This window comes from Balaenoptera ricei, chromosome 3 (assembly GCF_028023285.1).
Source record: "Balaenoptera ricei isolate mBalRic1 chromosome 3, mBalRic1.hap2, whole genome shotgun sequence".
Taxonomy (NCBI): domain Eukaryota; kingdom Metazoa; phylum Chordata; class Mammalia; order Artiodactyla; family Balaenopteridae; genus Balaenoptera; species Balaenoptera ricei.
The window spans coordinates 33281372-33302144 of NC_082641.1; the positions used below are offsets into that span (position 1 = coordinate 33281372).

General features: G+C 39.2%; 1 protein-coding gene across 10 annotated transcripts in view; it reads right to left on the reverse strand.

Annotated features, from left to right (window-relative positions):
• Positions 1 to 20773, reverse strand: part of DAB2 (DAB adaptor protein 2) — a 335672-nt gene that overhangs the window by 16543 nt on the left and 298356 nt on the right. For all 10 annotated transcript variants that reach the window (XM_059916290.1, XM_059916289.1, XM_059916293.1 and 7 more), the window contains exons 2-8: positions 5424 to 5616; positions 4304 to 4443; positions 3500 to 3598; positions 1666 to 1797; positions 1099 to 1179; positions 642 to 668; positions 340 to 393 (exon numbers count right to left, since the gene is read on the reverse strand). In XM_059916290.1, coding sequence (XP_059772273.1) covers positions 340 to 393; positions 642 to 668; positions 1099 to 1179; positions 1666 to 1797; positions 3500 to 3598; positions 4304 to 4443; positions 5424 to 5514 — 624 coding nt within the window. In that variant the 5' untranslated portion in view covers positions 5515 to 5616. The remainder of the gene's footprint in view (positions 1 to 339; positions 394 to 641; positions 669 to 1098; positions 1180 to 1665; positions 1798 to 3499; positions 3599 to 4303; positions 4444 to 5423; positions 5617 to 20773) is intronic.

Here is a 20773-nt window from a genome sequence, read left to right on the forward strand (position 1 = left end):
GTTTCCTAAACTAAAGTTTAGGAAAACAGTTGTCACAATTGGATTTTCACTTAACTAATACAGATTTGATATTAGGTTATTTAGGTCAGGAAGTGTAGACAAGTCCCCAAACAAATCCATCTGATGTACACTTTTAAAAAAGTATTTGGATTAGATTCAGAAGCGTTTACTAAAAAGATCACTTTGTATATTGACATAAATGTTATACTAACAGTTAGGGAAAGAGTTGTCGCAATTGGATTTTCATACAGATTCAATACAGATTTGGTATTAGCAACATCTTTAGGAAGTAAATCCCGTGTTCAGGTAAGTAAGAATCATAAAAAAGCACATACGTACCAATTTCAGTTTGCAAGCTTGGTCATCAAGACTCATTAGGGCCTCACTCCCATTCTGAAAAGATGGCAAATATTAAAGGTTTAGTTGGTGAGTTTTCCCCACACAGTTTAATTTCCTAGTGTATTGGCTTGCTAAGAAGTTAAGATTTTGGCACTAATCATTCAACTGTACATCTTCTATGACCAGAGGGGTCATGAACACATAGTAATAAAACTAGGAGGGAAGCCTGCTTGGGCAGGTGGCAAACAAGGGCTTATACACATCACACGTGCAATTCACAAGAAGTAAAGATGCTGTTTTACCTCTACTGCTTTGTTGGCTTCTTCCATCTAAAAAGAAAGACACAAATTCAGTGATCTTAGTAAATTATAGTTAAAGAGAACTAAGTAAAGGAATAAATATAGCTATGGGTTCACAAGCAGAAAGCAAGAGAGAGTCTTGCATATTATTTCTGCCCTACATTCTCCTCCCCTTTTCATATCAAAACTGGATTTGAATAGTTATTGGCTTGGTAGCCCTGGAATCAATGTGAAGTTTATAGGGAGAAAATACAAGAGTCAGGCACTAGAAATCAGAAGGGCCTAACTATAACATCCAAACATTGCCCTATTGGGAAGAACAAAAAATATATCACTTTCTATACTTTGAAGAGCCACATAGACGCCAACACTTCAGGCAGGCCATGTGTTCACATAATGTTCAGACATGGTCTTGAATGTTGTCTTAAGTCTAATAGAGCCTGTATTAGATAGTACTTGCCTTTTTCTTTTCTTCTTCCTTTTTCTTTACATTATAGATAACTTGGAAAAGGTCTTTAAGATCAACAACTAGTGGCTCAGCCTGAAGCAAGAGAAAGCATCTTTATCAGTATTTCAATCTTACTATTTTCTTCCCTTTGTCCCCCATCAGTTCTGATTAGTAGTGTTTTCTTCCTTTCTCTTAAAGCTCTTTCCTACCCTCCCCTGGTTTGTGGAAGATCACCACCACTCCCATCCCAACCCTCAGATACATAAAATACTTAGATAAAACAAGAAGCACAATGATAATTTTCCAAGTCCTTTGAAGATTTCTGGGAATAATTGACTATCGTTCTAAAATCAGCAATGATCTTATGAGAAAGTCCATTCTAACAATGCTTGTGCCACACACTACATGGGTATCAATGACATTTAAAGAAGATTCCTTAGACCAATTAAAGATAATCGTCCTCTGAGGTACTGTTTAGTCCTCCTACATCCAATTGTTTCTAGCAAGCTCTCTAGTTGAAAGACACACACTCTTATATTCAAGTCCCCCTCTAGGTATACCTCAAGGCTTAGAGCTTACCTGTTGCCCTGTTTTTATGGCAAAAAACTGGTGTTGGCCTTCTCCTCCACACACATAACCAAATGCTCGGTTGTCTGTCACATCACGGGCAATGAAAGAAATCTTATTTACTGGATGTTCATGTTCTATTACCTAAGAAAGGAACATCAAAAATGGTGTATTGAGAAAACTAGAATCTATTTGTAGATTCTATCTGGAGCACAACTAAGCATCAGATACCAAGGCATATATGAAAAGGCTAAAACATTTGAAGATTTTTTCACTCCTGGTTGAAGGCTACTGCTACATTTATTGTTACTAGGAAGGGCTCAAAAGGGGAAAACAAAACAAAACAAAAAATCTAACAACAAAGAGTAGAAAACAGAAATAGAAAGAATGATCCTTCTTAAAATATCTATACTTGATTCTCTCTATCCCAAGGACATGATGCCACATCGCAAGGAAGGACTGAGGATTAGGAGACCAAGAATTTCTAAAGCGAAGATGGAACATATAACCTCTAAAGCATTCCAAGGAGGTCTACTTTCTCAACTCAACAAACTCAAGTGAATAGCATAACTAAGCTACAGGAGTGTTCACAAGGATCCTCTGACTGGCTCAGACTGGCCAGAGAACCCTCCTAAGTATTATTGGGACAATTACCCCCAATACATTCTGGAAGTCACCAAATTCTGTCATCAAGTATTTGTCAACATCACATAGATGTCCACGTCATCATACAGGAGTTTCATGTGGCAGGGCTTATTGGTTTAGCAGTGCTTTCCCCTGTATTCCCCGTTCCCCTTTCTCTTGACCCTTTCAAGTAGATGGTAGGGCTCAACTCTTCAGGGATATTTGTAGATGCTCAGAATGTGTCTTGGCTTTTGTTTCCAAGAAACTAAGACCACTGAAAAGTTTAGATTGGGCATCTTAGGAGGTTTGGGAGTGAGAGAATGCTTGTGTGGGAAACCTGCCACCATTCTCTGGCAGGCTTGTGAAAACAAGAGTCAAAAGATAAGGGACAGTGGAGACAGCAGTGCATGAAGACAGCAGGGTGGGTGAGCATGTACCAGGGTTCCAGGGCCCTAAGTTTGACCAATGGATTTTGCATATTAGATAATGGGAATCTCTAGGAAGGGCTGAATAGTAACTTGAGGTCTTCCCACTGTATCCTGATACAATAAACTATTGTGCAGCAATGAAAAACATTTTAAGCAGATGAATCTGATGATGTTATATTGAGTAGAGGGAAAAAAGTCCCAGAAGACTTAAAGTATAATAGCTTTTGATAAGGCCCAAACAAACAAACAAACAAAAAATAAGCAAGACTGTTCATGTGATAGAATAAGAGCAACCACAAAAAATAAGCAAGGTTACATCCATGGGGTAAGGAGGAAGGGAAAAGAGAGAAGGAGAAAAAAAGGAAGATGTGTTTCAGATAGTATTCTATGTTTGGTTAGCCAGTAAGTTCACCCGTGACCTTATATTAAAATGAGACCCATACATAGATCTATGATAGCATCACAAACCAGTGGTTAGGATTGATATCGTGCTGTATATCTTGGTCCAAAAAATACCTAACTGATATCTATGGCATACCGGTGTTTAGGTTAGACTTACAGACTTGAGGTTCACATCTATTATAGGAAATAAGTTTCAAAGTAAAGTATCTTGACTCCTCACCTCCTACCCTATCTGTTTTTTGCCTGTTACTTCTGGAGAAGTGCAGTAATATGTAATTTTTTTTTTTTCCCTACAGAAGTTTGAAAAGGGAAAAGGGGAGCTGAAATTCATGTCACAAATTATTTGTCAGACTCAGGTGGTCAGAAAGGTGTCAGTGAAAGCGAATTCTTACCCCAGTTTTCTCATCAATGATTTTTATTCCAGAAAGAGAAATGTTGACCCAGATCCTTTGTTTGTGTTGTCCCTGAGACCGAGCAGCTGCCGCCATTCCCTGATGAAATTGGGAAAACAAGAAAAATCTAGTTAAAAGAACCCTATGATGCTTCTGATTCTAAAATTTTAAAAGGCAATCAGCTTTGTTTTCAGCTTGGTTTACCATCTATGAAAGAATTAGGCATCTTTCATAAGAGACAGCAGAATGAAATAGAAGACATTGATCCAGGCAATTACTAGTTAGCTCTGTGAACTTGGACAAGTCCTCATTCCCTTGGCCTCCGAATAGTCATTGGCAAAGACAAGAAGACTGGACCAGAAGATCTTCAAACATATTCAAAGATGTTCCTTCTAGGCCTTGTCTTATTTAATGAGTATTACTTCCTTAATTAGTTTCACAGCATGGCAGTATTAGAATTTAAAAATTTAAAAAAACGAAAGGGCTAACACTAAAGAACACCAGTTTCGAAGCCGACTCCTGAATTTTACCTGAATACCTCCAGGCTCAGAAATTTGGTCTGCTCAAAGGAAAAGGCATCTAGGGTCCTGCTACACTTGATTAAATCAGGTCTCTAGACAGCACTCAAAATATGCAAACAAACTCATGGCTTCTCATAAAATGCAGCACTGCTGGATCAATTACGTGATTAGAAAAGTTTTTCTTTCAAATAATTGAGATATAGGTTAAAAACAAACTTCTAATATCATTTCCTCTGTTGCATATTTGCTTAAGATATAGACAAAGTATGCTTTTCCCCTTTACCTTTAGTTTCATCATAGAATCTTGGCTCATTTTATCCCCTCTTGCATCGGGCACATCATCAATGCCGATTAGCTTGGCCTTGTATTTCACACCATCACCTTTGAATCTGGCCAAAAGATATTCATCTGTCTTTTCAGTGCCTGAGAAAAGAAAGAAATAGAGGATAAAGTTTATAAATCTATTGAAATATCAGCCCCAGGTATGACCAAATATACTCCAGGATCTAAAAATCTGAGTAGTAAATATCTTGATTATCTACAATTGATCAAATATGCAATATTCTACCCTTATCCTTACTTCCTTTGAGTAAAAAAATCACACTGTGTACAACTGTGTATGGCATTGGGGCAGAGAGAAAATAAACTCTTAAAGATGCAGAATGGGCTGAGTTATGGGAAACTTACGGGAATATGTGAGATGGGATTGGGGGATATTCTTCAGCATAGTTTTTAAAATATTTTTTAAAATGAATATAAGGAGGATAATACTTATTTTTTTAATGAAAGGAAAATAAGCCACTGCACAATTTACTAGCATTTTTGAACTGTCAATAAAGCGGAAGAGAATTGTGGGTAAATTCCCTTGGAAATAACTAAGATAATTATCCATCTTTATAACTTCTTCTGCTTCTCTTCTCATTCCCATTTCTAAAGCGTGGACATGAAAGGCAAGGAAATCACGGCATATTCTCAAACTATGAATGATTTAAGGATGCTGACACTTTTTAGTGGTACTTCAGGTCAAAAGAAGAGGGTCTCATAAAATAAAGATCTTGATTTTTATAAAACAGCTACTTCAGTAAAGCAAAGTGGTATATAGGTTACTGAAAGATAACCATGTAATACTTAATAGTTGCATTTCCCAACTGAACAAGATGTATGAAAGCTTCCCAGCAGGACCCAAATTGGTGCAACCACAGAGTTCAGAGATACGTCTTATCGTATATGGATCGAACCAATCTCCTCTGCCAAAGTCTTACTTTCTTGTTTAGGAAAAGTTGACACTTGGCTGAGATTGAATTAAGGCAAGGGCCAGCTCTTACTTTGCCTTGAACGTCACACTTCATCACTGGTAACCACCACTAGCTCCCCTCATTGGCCTCAAGAGGACTTCTCCATACCTTTCTTCTTTTCCTTCTTTGATGGTGCCTTTGGTGCGGCCTGTTGGTCAGGCTGACCATTAGTTGCACTCGTTTCTGCTTCGTTAGACATGGCAAGAAGGCAGACAGCCAACTCCAGCACCAGCAGACACTTAGTGACACCCAGCGATCCCCAATGGAGACGTCTCAAACAAACATAACCTGCTGCAGACACCTGTGGGCAGAGTTTAGAGGCACAATGAGATCATAACATAGCAAACCCAGACTTTATGTCCTAATAGGCCCACAACCAGTGATTTGTGAGCGTAGTTCTTCAGACTCATTTTGTTCTTTCTTCCCTGTTAGACTGAACTCTGACAGCAGGGGAGTGGGTAGGACTGTTTCCTTTGTAGTTTCCAAAATACAAAGAGGGTATTTACCAGATTTTTCTTTAAGTAGTTGATATCTGATAACATTTAATGTGATTATAGGTACAAACTATTGATACTATGTATAAAATAAAAAAGCTACAAGGATATATTGTACAGCATGGGGAATATAGCCAATATTTTATAATAACTATAAATGGAGTATAATCTTTAAAAACTGTGAATCACTCTGTTGTACATCTGAAACATATAATATTGTAAATCAACTATATCTCAACAAAATTTAAAAAATAATGTTATTATCTAGCTAAGAAATTCATATTGGCACTTTGGCATAAAAATGTAGTATTAAAGATAGGGATCAAAACGTGTCACACGTAGATGAATAAGTTTTCACAGGAAAGTTTAAATAAATTGAATGCTGAACTGAGAAGATTGCAACTGGCATCTGAAATTGGGCATTATAAATTATGGTTCCTCAAAAAATCATGTAACTATATAGAGAGTGATGAGGAGAGTTATGAATTTTATCTTATTCATAGATAAATATTTTTTAAATATTAAGATTCTGCATATGATCTCCAGAGCTATCTAAGCACTATATTTTAAAAGCCATCCAGGACTTCCCTGGTGGTGCAGTGGATAAGACTCCACGCTCCCAATGCAGGGGGCCCAGGTTCGATCCCTGGTCAGGGAACTAGATCCCATATGCATGCCGCAACTAAGAGTCCACATGCCACAACTAAGGAGCCTGCCTGCCACAACTAACACCCAGTGCAACCAAATAAATAAATAAATAAAAGCCATCCATTTTTTGACACTAAAGCACATATCAGGGAAAGAATGGATTTATGGGGTGTCTCATTGTACATGTTTTGTGCTATTATTTAGTATTACTATCCTCAGAACACTTTGGTATGTGCTCCATAAAGCTCCCCTATGTGTCACAGTAGGTAAAACAAAAAGAAAAAAGTAAAGTCATTGCTAGCACACAGAAGTCGACTAACATTTCAAAAGGTTCTTTCACCTCCCAGGAGTGAAAATTTCTACACACCTCCTGAGAGCGCCAGGGAAGGTTAACTTTCTATGAGAACTGAAGACTAAAGCAAAGAAAAGCCACTCATGGTGGTGTAATCCTGTGAAGACCATGCATGGGATGGTACACTCGTCCCACTCCCAAAAGCTCTCTTCATTTTTTATAATCTTAATAGTCTTTTAAAATACATACATACACAATTACACAAATCTATGTATGATTAATGTTATCTGAATTATTTCATTTGAAGATTTAGTAGTTAATTTTTTTTATTAAAAATTAAAAAAAAAATTTTTTTTTAAATATTTATTTATTCATTTTGGCTGTGCCAGGTCTTTGTTGCAGCACGTGGGATCTTCGTTGTGGCACACGGGCTTCTTAGTTGTGGCATGCAGACTCTTAGTTTCAGCACACATGCAGGACCTAGCTTCCCGACCAGGGATCGAACCTGGGCTACCTGAATTGGGAGCACGGAGTCTTACCAACTGGACCACCAGGGAAGTCCCATTAGTGGTTGATTTTGCCCAAAGACACCTGACTGGTAGGTGGCTGGGGAGACAGTCTATTTACAGGTGAAGACTATAGGGGACTCAAAGCCTTATTTACTCAAGATTTATTTGGGGGCCAGGCACTATTAGCCCTTTAACTGTATTAACTGCAGAACATTCATGGTGACCCTATGAGTATTATGATACAGTATTATTTCACTCTTCCAGAGGGAAAGCCAAGGCACAGAGGTTTTAAACAACACAGCTGCTAAGTTGAAACCAGGTCTCCAACCCAGGCTGTCTGGCCCCAAGCCAGAGTTCCTTAAACACTACACTGATGAGTCTCACATGGGAAGCCTCATGCTAGCTACAGAGATGCTCTATTATATACTTAGAGTGCCCCTCACCTCCCCCCAAAAAAGATACATCCAAGTCCTAACGCATGAACCTTTGTATGTGACCTTATCTGAGAAAAGGGTATTTTCAATTGTCTTTAAGTTAAGGCTCTTGAGATGGGATCATCCTAGATTTAGGGAGGGTCCTAAATTCTGTAACAAATGTCAGTATAAAAGAAAGGCAAAGGGAGGTTTGAGACACAGAGACACATGGAGGAAGTGATATGAAGACAGAGGTAGAGATGGGATTGATACATCTACAAATCAGGAACGCCAAGGACGGCCAATGTCCACCAGGTGCTAAGAGCAAGGCATGGAATGAGTTCTCCCTCAGAGCCTCCAGAAGGAATGAACTCCAATGACATTTTGATTTGGGGGCTTCTGGCCTCCAAGACTGTGAGAGAATATATTTCTGTTGTTTCAAGTGACCCAGTTATTCGTAATTTGTTATGGCAGCCCTTGGAAACTAATACAACACCTCTATTTTGTGTGCCTTGGTTGGTTTCATGGTTCCAAGATTTATTTCCTGACAACATGATAAATCTCTTAGTCATATCCATACTCTTCTAATTTCAGGAAGCCAATAATACTCTTCTTAATTTCAGAGAATGTATTCCAAATCAAGAGGATATTTACCCACATTAACAATATCAGGAGGTGAGATAAGCTCTGCTCTAAGGAGGCGCATCAACATTCATCCTCCTGCATCCTCACCTTCTCCCCAGTGGGCCCTTTCCTTTATTAGTTGCTCATCTCATCTTAGAAATAAGGAAAACACTTCCGTGTGACCCTGTAGTCCTCCAGTTATCATCTTATGATCTAAACATCTAAAATTGATGGGCACTTACCCTCCACCTTTTCACATCCGCTTCCCCTCAAAGGACCGTTCATCTTAACGTTAGTCGCAGGAAGTCAACTTCAGCTGCTAATGACTCTCTTGACCAAATCCAATTACTTTGCTTTCATCCTTTTGGGGGTATCCGACTGCATGCATCAGATACCTACACCTCTTTGAGAGCCCTTTTCCCACCATTTTTTGCTCCCATGACAACCCTGAAGCTCCAGTGCATGGCTCGTGTTTATTGAATTGGGATAATCCGGATTTTTGTTGTTAAATGATGAAGCCCCCTAAATTTGAGAATAACATTGAAAGCTTTCCTACTTAATCTTGGGGCTCCCCTTGCATTTAGGACAAAGATTGAGACTTTTTCACTTTATATATGAGACTCAAATATTTTACCCCTACTTATCTTCAACATCCTTTCCTTTCATTCTTGGATAGAAACCCCAATACTTCTCATTTCTTTTAGAAAACATTTTGGTTTTGACTCCTTCCCTTTTCAAATTAGCATAGCTCCCTTTTCCCCCATTTTCCTGCCCATCCCAGTTACCTATTTGTCCCTGAAGACTTTCCCTTCCTCCCCTCCAATTCTGGCTGGAAAGTAACCTGGCATAAGAGTTTGTTGCCCACCTTTGAAGCTGATACCATACTTTTCTGCAGGATATTATTTCTGACAAGAAAAGACTTAGCTCATTAAACATGGGAAGTTTTATACTAAAGTGAGATATTTTAAAGGAATTTGATAAGTGCCACAGAGCACTTTGAGGGGGCTTGGGAGAGGGAATGGTGGTGTGTGGTTTAGTCATAAAAGTGATACAAGATGTAACAACCTTATAACTCAAAACCAGCATCAAATCTGGTGTCGGCAGACAGGGCCAGAATGGAAGAGCTCTAAAGTGAGTGGTGCTACCTTGGTTTTACAGCAAAAAATTTCTCTTGTTAGATACTGAAGTACAACATTTCACAGCACTGGGATTATTTTAAGGTACTTGGTATCTTTTGACTATATCCTTTCATTGTTGGGAATGAGCAGTTACAAGGGGCAAGGGAGAAAAAAGTAGGGAGAAAAGGTTCCTTTAGCATCTTCCCATATTCCTCGAAGAAAAAGGATGTGTATGGTGGGTTGTAATAGCCAAGGACAGGTCTCCATTGTAGGCCATACAATTTAAAAGGTATCTATGCTCCCTGAAATGATTGGAAGGTAGATTCTGCCCATAGGCTCCAAGACTCAAAGATAAATCCCCTTACAAAGAACCATTAAAGTTTATCGAAAAATTTTAACAAAAATGTACATCCAGTTATGTGTATACCAGAGTGATAAACATTCTCCTTTCTCCACAGGTTTGAAGAGAACAGACTTCCCAAATGTCCAAGTTACCATCTGACATGTGGTAGACAGAAGAAGTCTTGCTTCCAGACTTAGGTCCCTCCATAGGAATAATTAACTTAAATCCAATGTTTAAAATTCAAATGCATAATCCTTCCAACAATGTTACAGAATTGTCAGCTGTGCTCATAAAACCTTTAGCAGGTTTTATAATGAACTGATTTTTGGAAAGGCTTTGGGCGTGAAAAAGGGACCTGGGGGCCAAAAGATGCCCTACCTTTTCCCGTGACTGCTTTCCCAATCCTAGGCATTGCTGAAGAAAGTGTCTAGATTGCATTAAGCTAAGGGATTTTTTAAAAAATAAATTTATTTATTTATTTATTTATTTATTTATTTATTTATTTATTTATTTATTTATTTATTTTTGGCTGTGTTGGGTCTTCGTTTCTGTGCGAGGGCTTTCTCTAGTTGCGGCAAGTGGGGGCCACTCTTCATCGCGGTGCGCGGGCCTCTCACTGTCGCGGCCTCTCTTGTTGCGGAGCACAGGCTCCAGACGCGCAGGCTCAGTAGTTGTGGCTCACGAGCCTAGTTGCTCCGCGGCATGTGGGATCTTCCCGGACCAGGGCTCGAATCCGTGTCCCCTGCGCTGGCAGGCAGATTCTCAACCACTGCGCCACCAGGGAAGCCCAAGCTAAGAAATTTTTTAATAAAGGGGAACAAGTGGGTGTAGGACAACCAGCAAGTATAATCCTCATTCACTGGGTTTAGTCCCAGGGACTCTTCTGACCAAGGACCAAAAATTAATCAGGAAACACACACACAAGGGATGTTATCATAAAAGAGGGATTACTAATTAAAGTTCAAAAACATATACAAAAGGTCACACGAACAGCTACCCATCTAAACCTAGCTGGTTTGCTTTTCTAGTTCTTAGGTCTGTTTCCTTCTTTAGAAGATTGAGAAGAGAAATAAGAAGATACATCTGAAAACAGATGAGGGTCTAAAGTTACTGTATACTTTTGACTACTTTTTAAGGCCTAATATAGAATAGCAAGTTGTAAAGGAAACTATGCTGAGTCAATAAAATTAGCTTCATTTGAGTGAAGATATCTAACTTGGATTTTGGACTTAATACAAACCATGTGGGGACTTCCCCTTTCCATGGCACAAGAATCAGATGACCAGGAGAGATTTTGCAACACTTTTTTTTGGTTTCTGAGAAGGCTCTGAGAAATGTATACCAGAAGACTGTGTGAGTCATCTTCAGATGACTATGTCCTTTGCACTAGAAAACAATCTGCTATAGTTTATTTAGCACTTAAAGTGATTCATGCAAGTATTTAGAACCTTGCAATACTCAGAATAGGGACAAATTTGTGTAGGGACAAACTTGGCTGGTGCCTCCTTATTCCTCCTTACCTTTTCCACCAATAGGAGTGTATTGGTATCAGCAATGATTCTAATTAATGATTACAGGGTTCTGAAGCAATATCATGACACATGTTTGCCACCTCCCTCCAAGTCTATCTTTTTACCTATTATCCTGAGCAGAGAGATATTTTCTTGGTCAGTCTCAATGCTGGTAAAAGGAATAACTTGAGTTAAGAACTTATTGAACGGTAGCCCCATTCCACAAATGGTAGAGGACTTGTTTTTAATGTTAAGGGGAATGGTACAAACACCTAACCTACCAAGTCCTTAAAACACTTACCCTGGCAGCTCTATGGAATAGAATATGTATCTATTTTATGAATACTGAAATGGACTCGGTAACACAAGATCAATCACTAATAAATCGCTGGGCTCAAACTGAATGTGATCTGTGTTCCCTTTCCTACTATATGTGCTGCTGCACTTACCTTTTTTTTTTTTTTTTTTAATTCCACTGATTTTTAACCTGTATTTTTTCAGCTGGTTTCAAAGTCATAATCCCATTGACTTTAACGTATCAATTAACTTTCCGGAAAGAGCCACGTAAAATAGACACAGGAAAGGGAGTTAAGGAGAATCAAGAACAAAGCAACGTAAATGTCTTTGCTAGTGTCCAGCACTTTGTACAGGTCAGAAATGTGCTTTCTTGTCCTTTGGAACTTTATGTCTGTCTCAGCTGAGCTAATGAACTAGGACATGTGAAATATTAACCTCTAGGGAAGATCTCGGGGTCCAAGAGGGCAGCAAACAGCCTTCATCACTATCTTCAAAGTAGCCTTTTGAGAATAAGGGACCTTGCCAGAAATGATGCAGCCAAGTTTCTGGTATTTGATGTAAAGCTATTCTCCTTTAACTGCTTGACTTTCTATGCTTTTAGGCAGGTTTATTCTTCTCTGTAAAGGCCAAGTTGAGTAGACAGTAAGATTTTTGCAGCCTATTTAACTGGGGAAATAAGACTATGTTAACACACACTGAAAAGGAGTCCTTACGAGATTTTCTTGTAAATGCTGACACTGCTGTAGGGGCCTCAGGAACAAAACATGCCTAAGTCAAGGAGGTATACACTAGTTATGCATTTACAGAGAGCACATATCATTGCTGTTAACCCCTAGGAAGGATGCTGCACGACTGATAGGACCTATAAAGCTCTGAACCAGAAAATTTTCCCCTATCTTTGGAATCAAGTCAGACCAGAGTTAAGAGTTCCTCACACAGTTAATTCTGGGTAGAGGTGAGATAGTATAGCAGCTCAGAGTTCAGGCTTGGAAGTCTTACATACTTTCACTACTTTCTAGCGCAGTGGCTTGAGGCAACTTATCTAATATTCATTTCTTCACCTGTAAAATGGGAATATGGTTTGCAGAGTTGTTATAAAAATCAGTAAGAACTGATGTAGAGACCTCAGTGCCTCGCATCCAGAAAGCGCTCAACAAATGGCAGCTGTGATTAAGTCACAGCTAGGTTTCACGGACACTATGTGCCGTGTATGCGGTCTTGTGTTGTAGCCGGCATTGCTCTTCCACAGCAAGTGTTTAAACGATTTTAGAACAAGCGGGGCCAATAGGTGAACAGCTAGTAAGGAGAAACACTGTTAGAGCCACATCCTGTCCAACTCTGGCTTCTGTGACTCTAGAAGGTAGGTTCTGACAGGAACAGGACTGTGGGAATAAAAACTACTCTAAGTTACCCAGAGAGGCCTGTTCTAATGAATCCCGAGTCAAATCCAAGCCTACGTCATTACCACTGGCAGTTTAGAAGGTCTACCTCACATCCTCTGGGGAATTTTATGTGGAGCTCTTAAGACACTGAAGTCCATGTCACACCCAGATCCATTAGCTCAGAATCTATGAAGGAAGAGACGCAGGCACCAATATATTTTCAAGATTCGCAGATGATTCTAATGTACTGACAACTTTGAGGTACAGTAGTCTAATTTCCATAATCCTTTGTGCCATTAAAGAAATACCAAGTGGGTTAAACTACTGAGCTGGAAGAAACCTAGGGAATAATTTGGTCACACCCTTTCATTATAAAGATTAGGAAACTGAGGGCAAGAAAGAGTATATAACTTGTCTAACTGTTAAACAGCTGGTTGTGGATAAGAGTTGGTACCAGGAGAAATCTAGATCCTAAAATGAGACTCTAGTGTCTTATTTCTAGAGATTGTATGAGTCAGCTTTTTTTAAAACTATTTTTTAAGAAGGCTGTACAAGGCCCGTGATATAGAGACTGAACCAAGAACACCTCCCATTTAGTAGATATACCAAGCAAACAACAGGATAATTTAGCAGAATAGTTTGGACATGGAATTTCATAGATATTTTCTGAACCAAAACAGAAAAAGGATTTTATGTGGTCTAATGATACATTGTCACTGGATTCTCTTTTGCCTATGTAGCTGGAGTTCTGTTTGGTCAAACTGGCTCATTAATGTTAATTTGGCTGCTTGGAAGAAAGTATTTGGCTAGGTTTGAGATGCAACCCACAGATCAAAGAATTCACATTATTTCAGTACATTCTCTACTATTCAGTGCTTGGCCTTCCAGTGTTTTTGTTTGTTTGTTTTTGTTTTTTTTAAAGCACAATAGGAAGTTTGAGTTCTTGAGTTGGCAACTTCCAATATTCTTGACTCATTATGACCTCTCCTAATTTTGTACTCACCTCCACCCATTTTGTTTTTAAAATAACTTTGTATTAGGAGTATCTCCTAACAGGGCCTAAAGAATAGTCATCATAATAAAAGTGTTTGGGAGAGTTTAAGGCTTTAAGAAGGAGCTTAATGTTATCTGAATGAAGGCCCATTCTCTAGACTGGGCAATGCAACAAATTCACTAGAAATGTCTAAAAATAGCTCACTAGTCTAACTGAAGTATGGTTTGCAATCAATTTTGCAATCACATTACTTAGTTGTTTCAGTGCAATGACTTATTTTTAACACTTTACTAGGGTTAGAAAAAGTAGAATGTGTAGATTCACAATTAGAGTATGCTCTAGCCTCTTGGCAAGCTGGGCACAAGTTAATATGCTTGTATGAACAAAAGCATAGCAGACTGATTCTAGAAACCCTCCTTACACTTAATCAAACTCTAAGAGAGAAAGTACTGTTGGAATATCTCTGCGGTCGTTGGGCTGTGTGGAATTTTTGTGAATACAGACACATGAAGCTTGGGGTTGGATTAATTGACATGAGAGAGTATACCCATCTCAACTTTAACATCTCAGCCAATCATTCTACCCCAGTTCTTGAGTATGACTTCCTCTAGCTTAGACTGAACAGAATAGGAAAACTGAAATCCAACTTTATCCTTTAGCTCCCTTCTACAAAGGGAAGGAAGTGACATTGATACTTTGGAGATTTGAAAATCATGTTTGTGCCACTGCTTTACATTCCTAGCATTGGATCATTTGGGGTAGGCTGTGGTAACCCTGACACCAGGGACCATTTGGACATGGCTCAACTAGGCTATGGTACATGTGCTCTGTGTATCTTGAGTGAGTTGGGCAGGGTGATGTAGCGGGTGCAACTTGACATGGAAAAGAGAATGGGGGATTTCTGGTCTAGTGTGCAGTGTGCTTCAACCTAGATTTACCAGAGCTCTGCATTTGGTGGTTATTGGGCCCTGATCTCCCTAACGATGTGGTATTTGTTCCTTATCTGTTGCTATTGTCCTTTTTTCACTTGTCCCTCAGGAGCTATGTGGGGAAGAGAGATTGGTAAGGTAATGACTGCATCCTTGAGTGAAGTTCATAATATTAAGTACCATCTTGAACTACCTTATTAGCTGCTTCTCTTTCTATTAGTGAGATACCAAGTCACCTATGGAAGGAGCTAGGAGTGATTCCCATTAATTCTGAGGAAAGGTTATTAGGAATCCGTTGTTCTGGGGGAAAGGATAATATGGCTTTTGAGGGGGTGGGAGAGGCTTGACAAAGGCTGCTCTTCCCCATACACCTTGAGCTTTAGGCTCAGAGATAGCTGACGATCTAGTGGGTAAATTTGTATACCAAGCCAAGACATTTCTGGGAAATGGCCAGTGGATTGAAGTGGTCCAACATGGGGTGGTGTGTGTGGGCGGGGATGGCAGGGAGGGGTGGGAAAACTCCTTATGTCTGAGGAACGGGTAGAAGACAAAACGTCTAGACTCAAGACCTGGGCTCAAAGGTCAGGGTTCCCATCTAACCCAGCCAAGAAGATATGTTGGCACTTTGGGCAGGCCTCAGTACCCTGGCTGGTGGGTGATATGTATGAGCACACTGAACGAGCTGTGTGACTAGAGGGCCTGTGGGGACATGATGGAACTCTGCAGAGCACTTCTCCCCCTACCTTGGGTCACCACTGCAGGACCAGAGAGAGCAGCACCTGCCTCAGTCACCAGAGCACTTGCTTCAGTGGACAAAAGCCATCATGGTTTAGTGGTAGCACAGTAGCTCACACTGGGTGGTCATAACGCTGGGAACACATGCTGACAGTGACAGAAGTGGGTCCTCGCCGAGTCTGGTCTAGTTATGAAGTGATAGTAACCAGAAAGTATACCAAAAAAGCAAGTGGAAGGAATAAGATTCTAAAAAGCTAAACGTTCATAGATAACCAGAATGGGTGAATGGAATAAACCAGTTTTAAAATCTGAGTTTAGAAGAACTCTATTTTGTACTATTAGATGGTAAAGTGGGACACTATACTCCATTCTGCTTCCCTCCCATCCTAAAGGCAAGGGAAGAGAGTATTCTAAGGACTGAACAATTTATATGAAATATTTTAGGGTTTTAAATTAAAAAAATAAACAAACCAAAACTACTAACATGGAAGCCTCTGGAATTTTTCTATTGCAGGGCCTCTGGGGCAATAATTTGAGAAGCATTATGATACAAAAACACAAAAACACATGATTTTTACTTTGAATTTGGCATCTAAATGTACAGTGGATATTATGCTTGTACCTTACAGGAAAATGTAGTCAAAATACTAATGAATCAGAGTGAGGGAAAAGGACTGTCATTGCACATTTGATTTCTAGGCCAATACACTGACACTATTCCTACCTCCTTCAATAATCTTCCCTCATATCTATGTATACTTACTCAGCTGACCAGCAAATAGTTCACTGTTTTCATGTCTATCCTTCCCAAGTTACTTTAACATACTTCTACCAAAACTCACCCCTCTTCCTAATTCCAAGCTAGTTTTTAAATAAATCATACAAATGAATCTTAGCAGTTTGTTTCCTAGAATGCACAGTATCAAGTTGTGCTTTCTCGTTCCCAAATGAAATAACCTGAATGACATCAGCCCAGCCATGTAGCACACCTAGCACGTGGACTTCAGAATACACGGTTTATTCATTTGAGCCCCTCTGTGATTTCACCTATGATGCTTGCACATGTAAATCTTAACTGGTTTTTTTGTTTGTTTGTTTTTAATTAATTAATTTATTTATTTATTTTTGGCTGTGTTGCGTCTTCGTTTCTGTGTGAGGGCTTTCTCTAGTTGCGGCGAGCGGGGGCCACTCTTCATCGCAGTGCGCAGGCCTCTCACTATCGTGGCCTCTCTTGTTGCGGAGCACAGGCTCCAGACGCGCAGGCTCAGTAGTTGTGGCTCCCGGGCCTAGTTGCTCCGCGGCATGTGGGATCTTCCCAGACCAGGGCTCGAACCCGTGTCCCCTGCATTGGCAGGCAGATTCTCAACCACTGTGCCACCAGGAAAGCCCTCTTAACTGTTAAACATGTTCCACTTTCTACTTGAGTGCCATTACAATAGTCATCTTGAAAGTCCACGTGGATATTAGAAGAGCTCAAGAAAGCACGTTATTTAGAAGCACCTGCATCTTATTTATTTCCTTAAAAATTTTTTTTGCTTCTGTGTCTGGTTTATTTTATTCAACATAATATTTATGAAGTTCCAGCCTTGTATGTTGTTCATTATCATTGCCATATATCTCATTGTATGAATACACCACAAATTTTGTCCACTTTGGAGCTGTGATGAACAGTGCTTCTATGAACATTCTACTACATATCTTTTGATGCATGTATGTGTGCATTTCTTTTTATTTTACTTTATTTTTTATTGAAGTATAATTGATTTACAATGTGGTGTTAGTTTCAGGTGTATAGCACAGTGATTCAGTTTATATATATATATATATATATATATATATATATATATACTCTTTTTCAGATTCTTTTTCCTTATAGGTTATTAAAAATTACTGAGTATAGTTTTCTGTACTATACAATAAGGCACTTGTATTTTAAACATTAAGCTATAAACAAACATTTACATACACTAGTAGAATTATTTTATGATATACCATATCAGGCCATTTTAAAAGCAGGCGGGTCATCTTAAACTTTCCCTCTTCAGAAAACCAGTGCAAGAAACACTGCTTGATATTTAGTTTCTTCTTTAATAACCTGGCTGAATTATATTAAATTCCACCGTGGTTTCCATTCCTAGGCAGAGCCCCACGTTCATATAATCTTCAAAGCCATGGCTTGAGTGTTTCTGTATCTTTCTGTAACTCACGTTTCAGAGGTGTGCTGTATTTTGGAGAGTTTAAAGGAAGAAGAATCCAGCTGCCTTGTAACACCTGCACAGAGTAGTCAAACTGAGGTGTATGTAGTAAGTGTGTGTAGACAGTCAAGACTTCTTTTTTGTTACATTTCTGTACATAGACCAAAACCATGAAAAAAGTTCTTATACCTATGTAGACCCAACATAAGATGAGTTTAAGTTATTTGATTCTAATATGTTATCTCTGGTTCTGAGTGGCCTTTTCAGTAGAATATGCCCTTTGTTTTAGTGTTCAATCTACCCTTAGAGTTGGCATTAACCTTCCATGAGAGACTTTGCCACTGGCTCCTATTTCCACGTCTGACACGATCTCTTCTAGTTGGGCAAGATATCTACAGCCAACAGGGCATTTGGGCTTCATCTCCAAGAATGACAATGGGCCTGCTAACCCCATAGATAAGAACAGTTTTTTGTTTTTTTTTTTTAAACACTTACTGTTACCTGTGTGCTGAATATATTAACTATCACTTTAAGGATTTTTTTATTAACCGTTTAAAAATGAACTTTTATTGTAGTCTGAGAAAGACGCTACTTCAAAGTGATTAGTGTAAACTGCCCTAAGGAGGAGAAACAGGAAAGAATGCAAATCTCTGAGAAAAACCTACTAATAAAAACCATAGATTGAATCACCTGGTTAATTTGTTACTATAGTGAAATCCACAGAGAAAAACAGAAGCCAAAACATAATTCAATATACGAGTCAAAGGATATCTTCTTCATGATTTAGCTGATTTCCCTTAGAGAAGACTTGGTTGTTTTCAAACAAGATGAAGGAAAAAGGAGTCATTTAAAAATAAAAAGGGGGACTTCCCTGGTGGCCCAGTGGTTGAGAATTTACCTTCCAATGCAAGGGACACAGGTTAGATCCCTGGTTGGGGAACTGAGATCCCACATGCCGTGAGGCAACTAAGCCAGCGTGCTGCAACTACTGAGCTCACACGCTCTGGAGCCCAGAGCACCAAAACTAGAGAGAAGCCTGCGTTCCGCAACAAAGATCCTGTGTGCCGCAACTAAGACTCAATGCAGCCAAACAAATAAATAAATAAGTAAATATTTTTAAAAATAATAAAAATAAAAAGGGACTTTCTACTTATTTGTTGAATTTCAGGTTTACAGAGAACCAGGAACTTGATAACCAGCCCTCTCCCCGCACCGGACACCAGTGCTCTATCATGCTGAAGGTTAGGAAGTCTCCAGAATGCTATCTAAAAGGCCAGGGGAACTCATCCAGAAGAAATAAGCATATAGGCTCATTTGCTTACTTCTTGGTTGCTGGCCAAATTAGATAAGTTAACAGATAAGAAATCCCCAGGTAATTGCAGATTCTGTTAGACAAGGAGAAAGGCGAGTCTGCCAACTTGTTTTCTTGCTTCTTGTGGTGATATATTAATTCTACTCAAGTGCTAAAAATTTAGGAGACAGGTTCCAAAAATGGTCTGAAATAGCTAGCCCACCTGCTTTGAACTTGTGTGCACACAAATACTCTAAGAAGCTGCTGCATGGGACTTTCCTGGCAGTCCGGTGGATAAGACTCCATGCTTCCAACTGCAGGGGGCACAGGTTCCATCCCTGGTTGGAGAACTAAGATCCTGCATGCCACGCAGCCAAAAAAAAAAAAAAAAAAAAAAAAAAGCTACTGCAGAGTGAGATGGACAAAGTGGTGGAAATGCACAAGCATCCTTGAACTTGAACTAAGGTTCACACGCCATCATTATTCTCTCATCTTTTGGGAAATGGTATTGCAGCGGTCCCCAACCTTTCTGGCACCAGGGACTGGTTTTGTGGAAGACAATTTTTCCATGGAGTGCGGGGGATGGGGGGTGGGAGACGGTCCAGGTGGTAATGAGTGATGGGGAGCAGCAGATGAAGCGTGGCTCGCTTGCCAGCCACTCACCTCCTGCTGTGTGGCCCCGTTCCTAACAGGCTGCAAACTGGTACCAGTCCGCGGCTGGGGGTTGGGAACCCCTGAATTGGACCAAATAAACACATGGGGATAAGTCAGTGCATTTTTAAACTGAGGGATGGAAAAATTCTATATGGCAGCACATTAACTCATGTTAAATGAAACAGATTTGGGATTTTAATTGCTTTGCAGTTGAAGCAACTACATTGAACAATGAATGTAACAAAGTGTTCTAGTTTATCGAAATATCTGTATATGGTTCATTCACTGCAGAGGTAGAGGAGCACAGGTAGTTCCAATTACAAGAAAAAAAAAAACCTACCACTTAATACCAGACTTTCGCTTATAAAGTCTAAGGAGGTGAGACAGGTTTTGTTTCATGAATTCTATACATAAATTCATGAGAATGCAACCAAAATTATACCTGTTACAATCATGTAAGTCATCACCATTAACTGGTCCTCCCTTCCACAAACATGTCTAGACATCTACCTTAGGGATCATGACATACAATTGGCAAGTTTGGAAGAGTAATTCAGGGAACCTTGTATCTACTAAAGCCTTTGGGAAAAAGCCACCCCTATATGATTCCAAACATTAACCATTATTAATCTAAAGAAGCTTTCAGGAAGTCAATTTCTATTCCACCTTTGGCAATCATTTAAGTGATTCTACAAATAAAGTTAAAATGGAGGTGGTGTTTCAGAGCACCAAGTTAAGAGTTCTTAGAAAATGAAGATACAGCTTACTGATTTTCTTTCTTGGTTGTAATAATCAAAGAACACAAAGAAAGATCTCAAGTATCACCTTAATCTGTACAGATTTCGAAAAGTTTATTCTGGAATTTAAAGAGAGACTTTGAAGATTTTCTAACATATATATTCCACTGGATTGTGTTCTTAAGTCATTTCTTCTAATATTAAAATCATTCCAGAGCTGGGAGAAAGGGGAAAAAAAATCAAATTTGTACCAGCTGCATAAAAACAAGGTATCTAAGAAAATTGCCCTGGT